This window comes from Theropithecus gelada, chromosome 2, assembly GCF_003255815.1.
Source record: "Theropithecus gelada isolate Dixy chromosome 2, Tgel_1.0, whole genome shotgun sequence".
Classification (NCBI taxonomy): Eukaryota; Metazoa; Chordata; class Mammalia; order Primates; family Cercopithecidae; genus Theropithecus; species Theropithecus gelada.
In genome coordinates this window covers 28887991-28903096 of record NC_037669.1, presented here as the reverse complement: position 1 = coordinate 28903096, position 15106 = coordinate 28887991, and the positions used below count along the sequence as shown (strand labels likewise).

The 15106-nt window shown below is 38.9% G+C and overlaps 1 protein-coding gene across 2 annotated transcripts in view; it reads left to right on the top strand.

The window, feature by feature from the left end:
* The window catches only part of GUCA1C (guanylate cyclase activator 1C), a 47482-nt gene extending 33992 nt beyond the window's left edge, over positions 1 to 13490 (top strand). The window contains exons 3-4 of one of the 2 annotated variants that reach the window (XM_025376992.1): positions 3882 to 3969; positions 12925 to 13490. In XM_025376992.1, the coding sequence (XP_025232777.1) occupies positions 3882 to 3969; positions 12925 to 13118 (282 nt within the window). In that variant the 3' untranslated portion in view covers positions 13119 to 13490. Of the gene's footprint in view, positions 1 to 3881; positions 4010 to 12924 lie in introns of both variants that reach the window. The other variant, XM_025376993.1, reaches the window with a different exon arrangement.
* The last annotated feature ends 1616 nt before the right edge of the window (positions 13491 to 15106 follow it).

The window sequence follows — 15106 nt, the reverse complement described above, 5'->3', positions numbered from 1 at the left end:
TAATATTATGAATCCAAGACATTGAATTTGTAACACAGACTCAAAGAGCATTAGAATTAGATGTCTTAGAAATGATCTGGTCCAAATTCTTTGTTTCATAGATGAAGGAGCTGAGTTACAAATAAAATACATAGTAGAAATATTAGCAAAAATGCCAGAAAAATAAGTGAGTAGAACTACATTTATAATTAAACTTTCTCAACAAATGTTCAAAGCAGATAAAAATGGAAAGCTAAATAAGCGAATATAGAGTTAAACAACATATGGAAAGAGTTCAAGGGTAGGATAATACCAATATTGCTAATATTTTAATTTCACATAGATCATTCACACAAAAAATGTGCTAGGATTCACTTGGCAAGTGAACAGTTTAGAAATTCTGCCTATACCTTATAGATTGCAACACAAAATTAGAAATCAGATATTCTACGGAGAATACCCAACCCCATGTAAATTTTAAAATGTTCTTTTAAATACTCAGCTTCTTCTAAAAACAATGAAAATGTAAATACAGCATACAGATCTTAGGATGCCACCAAAGCATTTCTTGAAACAAGGGTTTTTAGTCTGGGATCTAAGAATCAATGGCCTTCAGGAGTCATTTTAGCCCTTAAACTTAAGGACAAAATTTTGCCTGTATGTTATGCTTTTTTTGGGTGAAGGAGAGAGTCACCAGATTCTGAAAAGAATTAGGAACAACAAGGATAAACGTGATTTTGTCTATAACTTACGGGGAAATGTGCTGTAGATTTTTATTAGTTAAAATGTATAACTTCAGTTAGTGAGCGAAGGAAAGAGAAGTAGTAAGTCGCAAATTGAATTTTCCCTCAAAGTGCTTAGAAAGGGGAAAAAAAGAACATAGGAAAATTGAAATAATAGAAGCACAGAACAGAAATTTAATAATTAGATACCATTTGTCTCTATATTAATCAGTACTAAAAACAATAATAGCAAATTCTGGTAAGAGCGTGGTAAGGAAGGCATCTTACACACTGTGGAGAGAGTGTAAGTGGATAAAACGTTCCGGGAAATGTGGTAACCTGCATCGAGAGGCTGAAAGCTGATCTTCATTTTAGAGTTAGCATTACTTATTTTGAGTCAGGGAAAACAAATATTAGAGATGAAAGTCCTATGATTTACATCACAGAATCTCTTAAGATAGCAAAAAATTCTAAAAAACTAAAAGAGGAAATATTTAAATAAATTAATGCAATAGAATATATACTTATTAAGAAATTGGTAGCCTAGAAACATACTTTCTATACAACAGGCAAGTGAAAAAAATCAGCAAGGTAAATAAAAAGTGTACAATCTAAGTTCTCTCTACATACAATACAGACGCTAAAATGGAATTCAGCCCAGGCATTAAGAGATTGCAAGGAAGTACCAGAGCATAGGCAGTATCTACAAAGGAGATAGTTACAGCTTAATCTCACTTCAAGGGTATAAAACAGTCCAGAGAAAGGTTTTTAAGGATTTTTGAGGAAAATTTATTTAGTAGGACCCCCCCAGGTCAATAACACGAGTATGTTAGGAAACCATTGAACTGTGGTTGTATCCTGCATTTTGAAGATCACAACAGTGAGTGTTTGAGTCATGAGTGAGAAGCCTAAAGAAGCAAACAGCGGCAGCAAGAGTGCACACTTTGGAAGTATCTACCTGCATAGAATTTGTTGGGACAAAGTATGCTAGGGTGTTTTCCATAGATCAGGTATGGAACACTGTGAGAGGAAGCTGGCATAGATCTGTGTTAGATCTTATCCTGCAGGGCCACTGGAAGATGTGAAGAAAACTCAAAGCTGCAGGTAGACCTAGAGCACTTGTTCTCAACCAGGAGAATCTCTATTCAGGGGACATTGCACATTGTCTGGAGACATTTTGGTGAGTTGGAGAATACAGAATGCGTAGAGCTGTTGCCATCTATTGCTTAGAGACCAGGGAGGCTGCTAAGTATTCAACAATGCACAGGACAGGCCTGAACAAGAAATAATTGCCTAGTCTAAAAATGGCAATTGTGCAGATTTTAAGAAATTCTTTTTTTCTTTCTTTTTTTTTTTTTTTTTTTTTTTTTTAAGACGGAGTCTCTCTCTGTTCCCCAGGCTGGAGTGCAATGGCATGATCTCGGCTCACTGCAATCTCCACCTCCTGGGTTCAAGCAATTCTCCTGCCTCAGTCTCCTGAGTAGCTGGGATTACAGGCACCTGCCACCATGCCTGGCTAATTTTTGTATTTTTAGTAGAGATGGGGTTTCACCATATTGGCCAGGCTGGTCTGTGAACTCCTGACCTCGTGATCCACCCACCTCAGCCTCCCAAAGTGCTGGGATTACAGGCATGAGCCACGGCACCCGGCCGCAGATTTTAAGAAATTCTAAGCAGGAAAGGGAACAGCTGGAATCAAGATGCATGATTCATGCCTACAGAATTGCAGGAGAGAGCGTCTACACCTACCAGGCCAGGGAGCACTGAAATGAGCTAACCAGGACAGTACTTGCCATGTGAGAACTCTCCTGCTTCCCTTTCTCTCCTGCGTCCTCCTGCTCCCACACAGGGAGTGCTCAGATACTGCCGTTAGGAAACTGGGGAAGGAAGAATGAATGTAGTAAATGAGGAAGGAAAGAAGAAGGAAAAAAAGCTTCTTTCCTATCCCCTGATCCTGCTGCTTCTAATAAAAAAGGAAGGAAAACAGAGCAAGCTGACGATTCCCTCCAAAAATATCCCCTCAGTGCTCCTCCACTTTCCAATCAGTATTTCACTTGCACTTATATGACCTGAAGATTGGTGATGAACAAATCAAGATCTCACAATTTTTTGCTATGACTTTTTATGTGGTCTAATATCACTTCAGAACGTGGGGATACTGGATACCTGGCCAAATTTTCTAGGCTTTTGAAGCCTCTGACCAAACACTGAGAAATCCTTAAAATCTTCTTCAAATGTGATGCTATATGTATGTAACAGTTACTTTAAATATTGTCCTATATTTAACCATGAGATCCGTGAGACCTAAACTTGCTAAAGCGAAGACTGGTGTTTTACCACCATTTATTATGATGAATCCTGGACTTAACGTTGGTAATGCTTGGGAAGCAGCAAGAGAGAGCGAGCCGTATTTATGATTGTGTCCTCTAATTGAAATACATTGCTAGAAGTTTTTCTAAAGATTCCTTCATGTTCAATCAAGAGAGTTATGTTCAAATTCCCAAATGAATAATCCTCTTTCATTTTATTAGGAAGTTCTATATCAAGTCTGGGTCATTTAATTTAATCACCTTGGGGTTAGGGGAGGTTAGCTATGTCTTTCCTCTAGGAAGGCTGGAAATGTCATTTGCCCGCTGGTCTCTGGCAGAATGTGGGAGAAATTCAGCGCCCTTCGAAGCCGTATATATCTGTCTCCCCAGTCAATCATTCTACAAAAAGGCACAAAGAACCAGGGGTGCCAGCGGTGGAAGCCACAGAGGAAGCTTGAGACTCTTACAGCGTTGTGGTCATCCTTTTGCTTTCATCCATAAGACCCAAATGAACCTGTCTGAAATTGAGAGCGATGTCTGTTTTCTGGGTCTGGAATTCTTATGACCATGACCACTACAGTATTTTCTCCAATGGGCTCATTGCATCTGTTGTGATCTAATATGTTGAATGGATCCCTTTATACTGTATAAAATAGGATTTCAGTCTTTATTTAGTTCATTTAATTTCCAAGTCTCATTACACAGAACTGACATACAATCTTTTCTTTTTATTTACTTTTAACAACTGGTACAGGTTGGATAGCAGCTGACATTAACACATCCCCAAATTCTGTCACATTGGAGCAGAAATGTTGCAAAATGTATTTGCTTCCAGAAAAGTTGACCACTTTGATTTAATATCTTTTTGCAGGCGGTACAAGCCCTCAATGGCCAGCAAACCCTGAGTCCTGAAGAATTCACCAACTTGGTGTTCCGTAAGATCGATATAAACAATGATGGTAATGGAGCTACTCTCTTCTGGATCACTTTTCTTACAAAGTAGGAGATGGTGGTAGTGGGGAGTGTCATTTAGACAAAAGCAGGAACCATGCAAGAGAACCCTAGTTGTGACTTGGGCTTCATAACTGGACCAATCCAATGTTCTCAGTATGATTCAACTGAGTAAATATTTATTGACTATATCTATTTCCAATGTGTGATGCTTGACACGTTGGCATATGTAAAGAGTAAAGGTGAGACGAGGAAATAAATCGGAAGAATATAGGATGAAGTACCTTCTGCTGTTTGCTCTGAGACACATTCTATTAATCAGTTCCTCTCCACTGGAGGTTTTCCATCAGCATATAAATAAACTCAAGTTTTCCCTACTGTCGAAAACTTTCCTTCAATTATTCTATCTTCTTCTACTGTCAGACTTTTTTCTTCCTTTGGACTAAACATTTCTGGAGAAGAGTCCACACTTGCCTCCATTTCTGCTTTTTCTACCTTTTCTATCTACATTTCTGCTCTTTCTGATTATTTCTCCATCTGCTCTTTCTACTCTGTAATCTGGGTTCCTGTTTAGCTCAGAGGAGGTTCTTTTCTTCTTCAGTGGTAGTAGTGAAGAGGGAAGACACAGACAGCCCAAGAGAAATGAGTGCTTCTACCATATAGCTTTGATAACAGCAAACAGGTAGTTGAACATAATGACTTGAGATTGAGGCAGAAAATCTAGGAACGGTCCTTGAAAAACAGAAAATTTGACATTGTTAAAAATATAAGATATCAGTAAAACGTTTAAAAAAATGGAAAAGAGGCATTGGCATGCCAGTCACAGTTGTCATCATTCCAAAACTCCTTCCAAAGGCATCAACCTGCCCACCATGCGTCACTTCTTCTGGTGGACACCAGAGGGCAGTAGAGATGCATGATCCCACGTTGAGCGTGGCAGGTTGTTCTAGTAAAATGTGGCAGCTCAGCGTGGCAGGATGGGATGCTGAGGCCAGGAGGAAGCTCAAATGCAGCCACCGCTGTGAACAAGCCAAATGACAGGACAAGAGTATACTGCTCAAGAAAACAATTTGAAGATGCATCAGTTGCATCAATCTTCTCTTAAGGACCTCGGTCTAGATCTGCCTCTCCCGAGTCTCAATTCAGTATGCTCACTTACTAGTATGCGACATCAAATAATGAAACATGCCAGTACATGTGAAAGCTTGTAAGAAACAGAGTCAGACTACCCAGAGTAGATAAGGTGGCTAAATGCAGCTAGGAAAGGACCAGAGAAATGGAGAGTGGAGGGTCTGGTGAGGACAATGAAGACTTTATTTGGAATATGCAACTGAAAATGGTGGTCATCAAACTGGAGAAATGCTGTAGATTTCATTCTGTTTCACTTTGTTTTTAATCTTAGAGGTGCTGCAGGATGGCAGGGATTGGAGTAGAGTAAATAATCCATTTCAGCCGGGGGCTGAAAGCACTGATGTAGAAGAATGAGTACTCTGGAAGTAGATGGGACATCACAGTTTTAAGACTTGGTTTAGACAGTGACTTTCAAAAGGGCAGGTCAAGAATGTTTGATAATATCCATGAATACTGCTTCTAGTGCTAGGAGTGAGGGGAATAGGAAAGTGACCTTCCTCGGGAGAAGTACGAAGATTTTGGTATTCTTAGGAAAAAACTAAGATTCTATTAGTTTGAGGACACAGATAATGTATTCCAGAAAATGTGAATATAATTCAAGACTTTTTGTTTACTATCCAAGAAGATTCCCCAAGGGCAAAGTACAATGAATCAATAAAATGGGGACTGTGATTAGAAAGGAACTTGAAATAGAAAGGGCTGGGTTAAAAGAGATGTGAATTCAGAAAAGAGAAATTGTGCCTGGGCAATAGCTGAGGTCACCTGAAGTTAGAGAGATGGGCTCTTTGACCTACAAGAATAAGTCAATGACAGGAAAAAGGGGATGAATTATGGTTTCTAGAATAGTTTATAAAACTAAATACACTAATTGTTTCCTCTCATAAAAATTATTATTATTATTATTGTTAGGATAATAATATTATCCTAAAATAATATCCTAGCTCTGTCACCCAGGCTGGAGTGCAGTGGTGTGATCTCAGCTCACTGGAACCTTGGCCTCTTGGGTTCAAGCGATTCTTCTGCCTCAGCCTCCTACAAGTAGCTGGGACTATAGGCCCCTGCCACCATGCCCAGCTAATTTTTGTACTTTCAGTAGGGACAGGGTTTCACCATATTGGCCAGGCTGATCTGGAACTCCTGACCTTGTGATCCACCCGCCTCAGCCTCCCAAAGTGCTGGGATTACAGGTGTGAGCCACCATGCCCAGCCCCAAAAACTTGTATTTTAATTTAAAAAATTATACACACATCCACATCCATATACACTTCGGAGTAACTATGAATCACTATTTCTTAGCAAATGCATATACAGAACTAAAACTGATAGAACTTGCTTTTGTATAAAAAATTATTGACAGCTGTTACATCGTTTCATCAAGAGACAGCTGGATCATTCCATACATCAAGAAAAAGATGCTAACAAATGTGCTGGTGGACAGAGACAGCCCAGTGTAACCAAAGACAAGGAAGAAAAAGTAATGAAGATATAAAAGGTTGATATTTGCAGAAGTACAAAAGGATTTGGCCAGTATTTGACAGAGAAGAATAATATGAAGTGCTTCATTTACAAATAAAGGGGGAGTTAGCACCACAGAGGAGAATGTCTATCCGCATTTGTAAAAGCTCAACTCTGTATACCTCAAATATAGTTTTTTATTGTTCATTATCATTTTTATCAAAACATCAGTATTGATAGAAATAGAGATGCTCAATTAAGTATACCAAAATGCTGTTGACTATACGCTGACATATATATGTATATATATTTTTTATTTCTCAAAATAAAAAACAAGCACATCACTGTGCCGATAATCTTATGAATATTGAAACCAAAAGTAAAGATGATAACAGCCCACAAATATACAACAAAAAAACTTTAGGTACATATATGAAAATCCCAATTTGATTGTAAATTGTTTGCAAAAGAATGGTCAACATCACATCTGTTGTGACAGAAAAATACACAACTTTTGTGAAGTATTCTAAGCATAATTCTTATAATAGTAAATCAAAGTTAGAAGGTTAAGCAAAATAAAGGTACAGGATTAATGCTAGATTTATAACAAGATGAAGAGCTATGAGGTCCATGAAAGCAAGAACCATTTCCGTTTTGTGTACTTTGATATTTCCTATGCTGGCACACAGTAGGTGCTCTATAAGTAACCATGAAATGAAAGAGCGTCTGCTAAGAAGATGTCATATAAGGAATAAAGAAAAGATTCAATCAAGAAACAAGCACAATATGCAATTCTATCTATAGGAAGAAAGGTATCTAGAATTTTTTTTTTTTTTTGAAATTAACAAATATATGCATATATGTTAAAAACTTCATAAAATATAAACCTTGATCAGTTAGCAGGAGTTAATTACCTATGGGAAGTCAGACCAGGTGCCAGAAAGAGGTTAAAGGGGAATTTTTTTCTTTTCATTACATTTCTGTATTGTTCAATTTTTTTAATCATGAGGACATATTATTGTTATAATTTAACACATTAGTTTTATTTTTATATTACGAACAAAAGCATCAGGAAAGAGCTTGAAGAGACAGAGGCAGAAAATTGAAGCTAAACATTCAATATTATTGAAAAATGAAAACAGAGGAGACGAGACAAGTCAGGCAAAATGATTAAGTGTGGAATTCTGCAGGCTTTACCACCAGAAGAACAGCAATCCATGTTCTACCATGCTCTGGTTAGGCATCATTCTTGACATGATTTAGGGAGATTTATGGATGTTCACAACATCAAGTGCAGAAAGTGCCTCAGTAAGTTTCACATAGAGCCAAACAAGGCACAGGGATAAGGGAGACTTAAGTGGCTCGTAATAACAAATGGTGAAGGTGAAAAGAGGCCAAAGAGGAAATGAAAAGGGTGATTATTATTATTATTATTATTATTATTATTATTAAGACAGAGTCTCTCTCTGTCACCAGGCTGGAGTGCAGTGGCACCACTTGGCTCACTGAAACCTCCGCCTCCTGGGTTCAAGTGATTCTCCCGCTTCAGCCTCCCCAGTAGCTGGGATTACAGGCACCCGCCACCATGCCTGGCTAATTTTTGTATTTTTAGTAGAGACAGGGTTTCACCATGTTGGTCAGGCTGGTGTCAGTCTCCTGACCTCAGGCGATCCTCCCGCCTCGGTCCCCTAAACTGCAGGGATTACAGGCATGAGCCTCCGTGCCTGGCCAAGAAGGGTGATTAGTGAGCAGATATTTTGGGTAAAAAAAAAAAAAAAAACAAGGGCAGGACATAAAGAAATTTTATTGATTAACTAAAAAGAAAGACCAGTGCTTTAGACTAGAACTTTGTGAAAAGCCATGAGGGTCACATTGAATCAAACTGGGAAACTGAGAATTACCAGGAGATAAGAGGGAATTGAGTTTCCACGTAAAGGAAAAGAAACTACTGCATGCGAAAGCTCTCCTGTAAAATGTCGCTAAATGCTTCTAGTGCCACCGTGCTAATAAACACAATAGTGTGTCCTTCAAAATCTTCACCAGCATCCTCCCTTGAAAATTTGGTTATTCTCATCTCCCAAATCTTCCCCACCCTATCTTTGCTAAGGTCCCAGCCCCAGCTCAATGTTTTATGAAGTTATAATGAAAAGAAATTAAAATTAAAAAAAATCCTCTACACAGGCTGATTTCTTTTAAAATCAGGATGACTTCTTCTTCTTCTTCTTTTTTTTAAATTATACTTTAAGTTCTAGGGTACATGTGCACAACGTGCAGGTTTGTTACACATGTATACATGTGCCATGTTGGTGTGCTACACCGGTTAACTCGTCATTTCCATTAGGTATATCTCCTAATGCTATCGCTCTCCCCTTCCCCCATCCCATGACAGGTCCTGATGCCTGATGTTACCCGCACTGTGTCCAAGTATTCTCATCGTTCAATTCCCACCTATAGGTGAGAACATGCGGTATTTGGTGTTCTGTTCTTGCTCAGAATGACGGTTTCCAGCTTCATCCGTGTCCCTACAAATTACATGAACTCATCCTTTTTTATGGCTGCATAGTATTCCATTATGTATATGTGCCACATTTTCTTAATCCGGTCTATCATTGATGGACATTTGGTTTGGTTCCAAGTCTTTGCTATTATGAATAGTGCCTCAATAAACATACATGTGCATGTGTCTTTATAGCAGCATGATTTATAATCCTTTGGGTATATACCCAGTAATGGGATGGCTGGGTCAAATGGTACTTCTGGTTCTAGATCCTTGAGGAATTGCCACACTGTCTTCCACAATGGTTGAACTAGTTTACAGTCCCACCAACAGTGTAAAAGTGTTCCTATTTCTCCACATCCTCTCCAGCACCTGTTGTTTCCTGATTTTTGATGATCGCCATTCTAACTGGTGTGAGATGGTATCTCATTGTAGTTTTGATTTGCATTTCTCTGATGGCCAGTGATGCTGAGCATTTTTTCATGTGTCTGTTGGCTGCATAAATGTCTTCTTTTGAGAAGTGTCTGTTCATATCCTTTGCCCACTTTTTGTTGGGGTTGTTTGATTATTTCTTGTAAATTTGTTTAAGTTCTTTGTAGATTCTGGATATTAGCCCTTTGTCAGATGGGTAGATTGTAAAAATTTTCTCCCATTCTTGCCTGTTCACTCTGATGGTAGTTTCTTTTGCTGTGCAGAAGCTCTTTAGTTTAATTAGATCCCATTTGTCTATTTTGGCTTTTGTTGCCATTGCTTTTGGTGTTTTAGTCATGAAGTCCTTGCCCATGCCTATGTCCTGAATGGTATTGCCTAGGTTTTCTTCTAGGGTTTTTATGGTTTAGGTCTAACATTTAAGTCTTTAATCCATCTTGAACTAATTTTTGTATAAGATGTAGGGAAGGGATCCAGTTTAGACCAGAAATACTAATGTAGGCAAGCACAGTAAATTCTGCTTTTTTTTTGGTGGGGGTTTGGGGGGTGAAGGAGAATTTTTCTTTATAAAAGATTAAGATGTAAATGGGAAGAAATGCATGATTTAGGAATATCAGTAGGATAACTGGATTGCAAAAACAAGACTAAGTAAAATATTCCTGGGTAGCTATTCTATTACTAATGAAACTCCTGAAATTGGTAGTGAGTGATGAAAGAGCTTCAGGGGCCCCAGACATACAGAGTACACCCACCAATACAACAAACAGCACTAAACAACGTAGATTCCAAGTACATATATTTCAACTTATAAAAATAAAATCATGAGGTTTCTGAATAATGTCCTACAAAAATTGAAATATGTTGGGTGGGCGTGGTGGCTCATGCCTTTAATCCCAGCACTTTGGGAGGGCAAGGCAGGCGGATCACGAGGTCAGGAGATCGAGACCATCCTGGGTAACACAGTGAAACCCCGTCTCTACTAAAAATACAAAAAATTAGCAGGGCGTGGTGGCGGCGCCTGTAGTCCCAGCTACTGAGGAGGCTGAGGCAGGAGAATGGTGTGAACCTGGGAGGCGGAGCTTGCAGTGAGCTGAGATCGCGCCACTGCACTCCAGCCTGGGCAACAGGGGGAGACTCAAAATTGAGATGTGTCTGTATATATAAAACAAAGTAATAAAAACTTAGTGATGACTTTAGATTCCTTCTAAGTCCCATGATCTCCCTGCACTATCATCTCTTACAGGCATTGGCTTTTTGCTGGTAGAATCTTTATCTTTTTTTTTTTTTGAGATGGAGTCTCACTCTGTCGCCCAGGCTGGAGTGCAATGGCCTGATGTTGGCTCACTGCAACCTTTGCCTCCCGAGTAGCTGGAACTACAGGCGCCCACCACCACGCTCGGCTAATTTTTTTTATCTTTAATAGAGATGGGGTTCCATATGTTGGCCCGACTGGTCTGGAACTCCTGACCTTGTGATCCGCCAGCCTTGGCCTCCCAAAGTGCTGGGATTATAGGCGTGAGCCACCGTGCCCGGCCTTGCTGGTAGATTCTTTAGTGGGAAGCTCCTGGACCTCCACAGGTGACTCTTTCCAGGGAAATACAGAAAGCATTCTTTTAATTTGTTGGGGCCTAAATCCACAGTCACATTAAAGCAGAATAGGAAGTAATGTTAAAGAACATGAGATAAAGGGAGGCAATTAGTCAGTGTGTGCCTTCTGAGCTCCTACCACATTCATAGCACCGTAGTCAGCTATAGTGGTGGTAGCTGTGTGGTAATAGAAATGGTAATTGTGGTTAGGGCTTAATAAATGTGATGAATAAATGAATGAATGAATGTTGACTGCTAGAGGGAAACAGTGAAGAAAATTTCAAAAGAAGTAGTTTAGATATAGTAAACATGTTACTAAAGGTAGAGTTTGATGATTTGCAACAGAGATTTTTTTTTTATGGTAAGTGGTTAGGTAACATGAAAAAGTTAATATGCAGAGTTCACAAGTGTTTTGAAGAAAGTGGAAAAGTTTTATAACTAAACTAAACTAAACTAGACAGTCAAAACTGTCTCCAGCTCCACTTCCACTTCTCTCTTGGTCATACTGAGCCCTGATAAATTTGAAAAGTCTTTGGGGTTGGGAATTTACCAGCTGTGATTTTCTTTTGCAAAGGGCAGTTATTCTGTGATTGTTTGAGGTTCCCTGCCCCGTTGCCACTGACCCATGGGACTCTCCCCAGCCACGCACGTACCACTTTTTAAAATTTGCAATCTTCTCTACTCCCTATGGTTTCTTCCACGATTGGACCTTTTCTGTGACACACATGGGGCCCTACTCCTGACTGCTGTTAACTGAGGTTTTTCACAGACCTTTCTTTGGCATAAGCATAACATAAGGAACACAGATTAGATTTTTCTCTTAAAAAATGCATTTTAGCATTTTGCTTTGAAACCAAAAGGGAGGTGTCTTACGAATATATGATGATTCATGCTTTTTGACATTTGAATCAATGTTGCAGTATTTTAGATATTTGTCTTCTCCATTAGAAAGTATAGGTACAGCATAACACCTGACTCAGTCCCTGCTGACTTCCTTCCTTGAATGCACTTTCTCCAGTTCTTGAATGCACTCGACCTGTCTTTGGCTGATCTATCCATCCACAAACCTCTCCTGGGTACAGTCTCTTTGAGATCAGTAACTGCATCTGTACCCATCAACTTGAACACACTCATAATCCCAACCCAAATGATTCATATCAACAGAGAATTCCACCTCCCTAAAAAATGTTTAAAAGTCATCTTGTGGGATGAAGGTAGTAGAAAAACATGGCAGCCAGGACACATGGATATAAGGCGATAAATTTATAGCACTGGGCTGGCCAGCACAGACTTAAGACATAACTCAAGACGATAAGATTGGGACTCAAAAACCAGAAAAAGAGAAGAGAAATAATGACCAATAATAACTTGTGGAATGAACACATGTTGAAGCTTTCTCACAGCTTTGGACAGTCCCAAGAATTATTTCTTCAGAGAGAAGAATATTGAAAATAGCCTTGTGAGTAGTCATTTTGTCTTGATCTTAAAAATCTCCAATCTATCATGCTCCTAAGACTTGGTCATATCTTCGAGATTAAAAGTCCAAAAACCAATACTCTGCAGAGATATAATTGTATATGTGCTCTTATTTCATCTGGGGCATTACCTGATGTTTTCAACTAAACGTAAAAATAGGTTTATTATCTTTATTTTCATTGGCAACCCCACCACTGAATGCTTTTATTTATTTTTTTTAAATGAAGATCTTCAAAGATCTTAGAGTCTGGTTGAGAGGAAAGGATATCAAAAGAATATCAATAAACATACCAGTGAGTATATCATTTGTGCCAGTGAGTGGTATAGACAAAGCCTCTTCTTAACTGTTTTGTTTTTGTTTGTGTTTTTTTTTTTGGTTATTTTCTAGGAGAATTGACTTTAGAAGAATTTATCAATGGCATAGCAAAAGATCAGGATCTCCTGGAGATTGTTTACAAGAGCTTCGACCTCTCCAATGTGCTAAGAGTAATCTGTAATGGGAAGCAGCCAGACATAGAGATAGACTCCTCCAAATCTCCTGACAAGGCTGGCCTAGGGAAGGTGAAAATGAAGTCGCTGTGAGAATACCTTTCCCAGCTATCAATGAGCACAACATTTCAATACAGAAGAAATAGAATCTTCCCCATGTACATGCTGTTGATTTCAGGTCTTTGTTATAATTCATATAGGCTTGTGAATATAGCACTTATTTTAATCCAATAGAGACTTCCATAAAGATCCTAAACAGATGCATTGTTGCTTTTCTGTGCTCTCTCTGCGGATTAAAACGTAATAATTACACTGAAGGATTGTCTCCGTACCTATCCATTCAAAATAGAACTCTCATATGTGTTTCCTTGTGCACTTAATCTACACCTTGAAGTAGAACTGGATTATCAGTTGGAAAGTGTTTCCACAGTTTAGCATTCTCAGATTAAACGTGCATGTGGTAAATGTGTTTGCTGCCTCTTTGTTCTTGTTGCATCTGTATATTATAAATGACTGAGTTCTGGTTTATTTGAGAAACTTTTTTTTCTGCACCTATTTCTCATTGGTGAATGCTGTCTTGCATTAGTAATGATGCTCTGCTTCAAAAGAAAAATCTTAAGCTATGTAGTAAGAGGAGAAAACTTCAGCCGGGGCAGTGAGAATGTTTTCATATGATTCGTTATAAATTTGCATCCAGTTGTGCATGAAAATGCGATGTATCCTCTGTAATTATTATGCCAGTTGGAGGTTTGATCAGAACAGCAGACAGCCAGGCTATGCAACAACAAGCACTTGACATTTTAAACGATCCTGACATTATAGCTCTGACATTTCATTTTTTATATCCTTTCCAGAAAATGAAATGATGAATGGGACTTCTTGATGGGTTAGAACTTTTTAAGGTTTGAGTTCTATATCACAGGCCCATTCGTATGTCTGTCAACGACTGGCTTTCTTGTAGAAACACAGAGGAGGTTTCTAAGACCAGATGTGAACCATCTTTAGGTCAAAAGCTTCATAATTAGGCTTTCATATTCAAATTTGGGTTAAAAACACACAACTGGAAGACTACAGAGAGAGAGTTGGACTGTCCATTTCTCCCTTACAGCTGTCTGAGCAGATTAGTGCAGAAATGGAGGCACGGAGGAAATAAACGGCAGTAGAAATGAAGTATAAGTGGAGGTAGAGAAAAAGTTATAGATGAACATATAGATGGAGGTAGAAATGTCCTCAGAATTTTTCCCCAAAAGATTTCAAGGAGATTCACAAAGATGTATACAATGCAAGATAAAATGTTGAAATAAAATTATCACAGATAATATAAGGAAAATTATTGTAGCTGCGGTGACACAAAGTTTACTTGTTTGCAAAAGGTGCATTACTCTTTGCCTCCTAGAAGTGAAAAGGGAAACATCAAAACATCATTGTAAGAGCCAGAGTATCAGCCAGGTAAACAATCCCACAAAGTTGTTGTGTTGCCAGATGACATTATGCCTTAAATTGTCCAGCGTTCCATGTATTGTTAAGATTTGCAAATGCAAGTATAGCAGAGAAGTTAATATGCAGAGTTCACAAGTGTTTTGAAGAAAGTGAGAAAACAGCAGTGAATACTTCCATCTTTTCTGTCTTTTCTGTATAAGGATATATTTCTGTATAAGGATAATGCTAAAGAGAACTCATTTTCCTTGTAGCTTAATCTTTCTCAGAATATCTGAACCTATTTAGGGAAAAGGCAGCAGTTTCAAGGCAGAAGCTGTTGCTTGCCAAGTTCACCCCGTCTTGGCTTTCGCTTACAGAATTTCCACCTAATGCTTCCCTCCCTGGCCTGGCCTGGCTATTTTTACTACTGGCGGTGCCATTCTCACTCCAGGCAAAGTAAAGTATTGTATTCATGGATCCTTTCAATTCAGTGGCCTCTGTAGCCTCAACATCCTCCCCTCCACCCATCTTTCATGGGCACTCAGGGCCCTTCTGTTCCTCTGCCCCAGGACTCAACCACCTCCGCACACCCCACTCAGAGGAAAGAGATGGAGATGATGGGACAGTGCAAAGGGAAGTTGGGACACCAGCAGGCAGCAAGT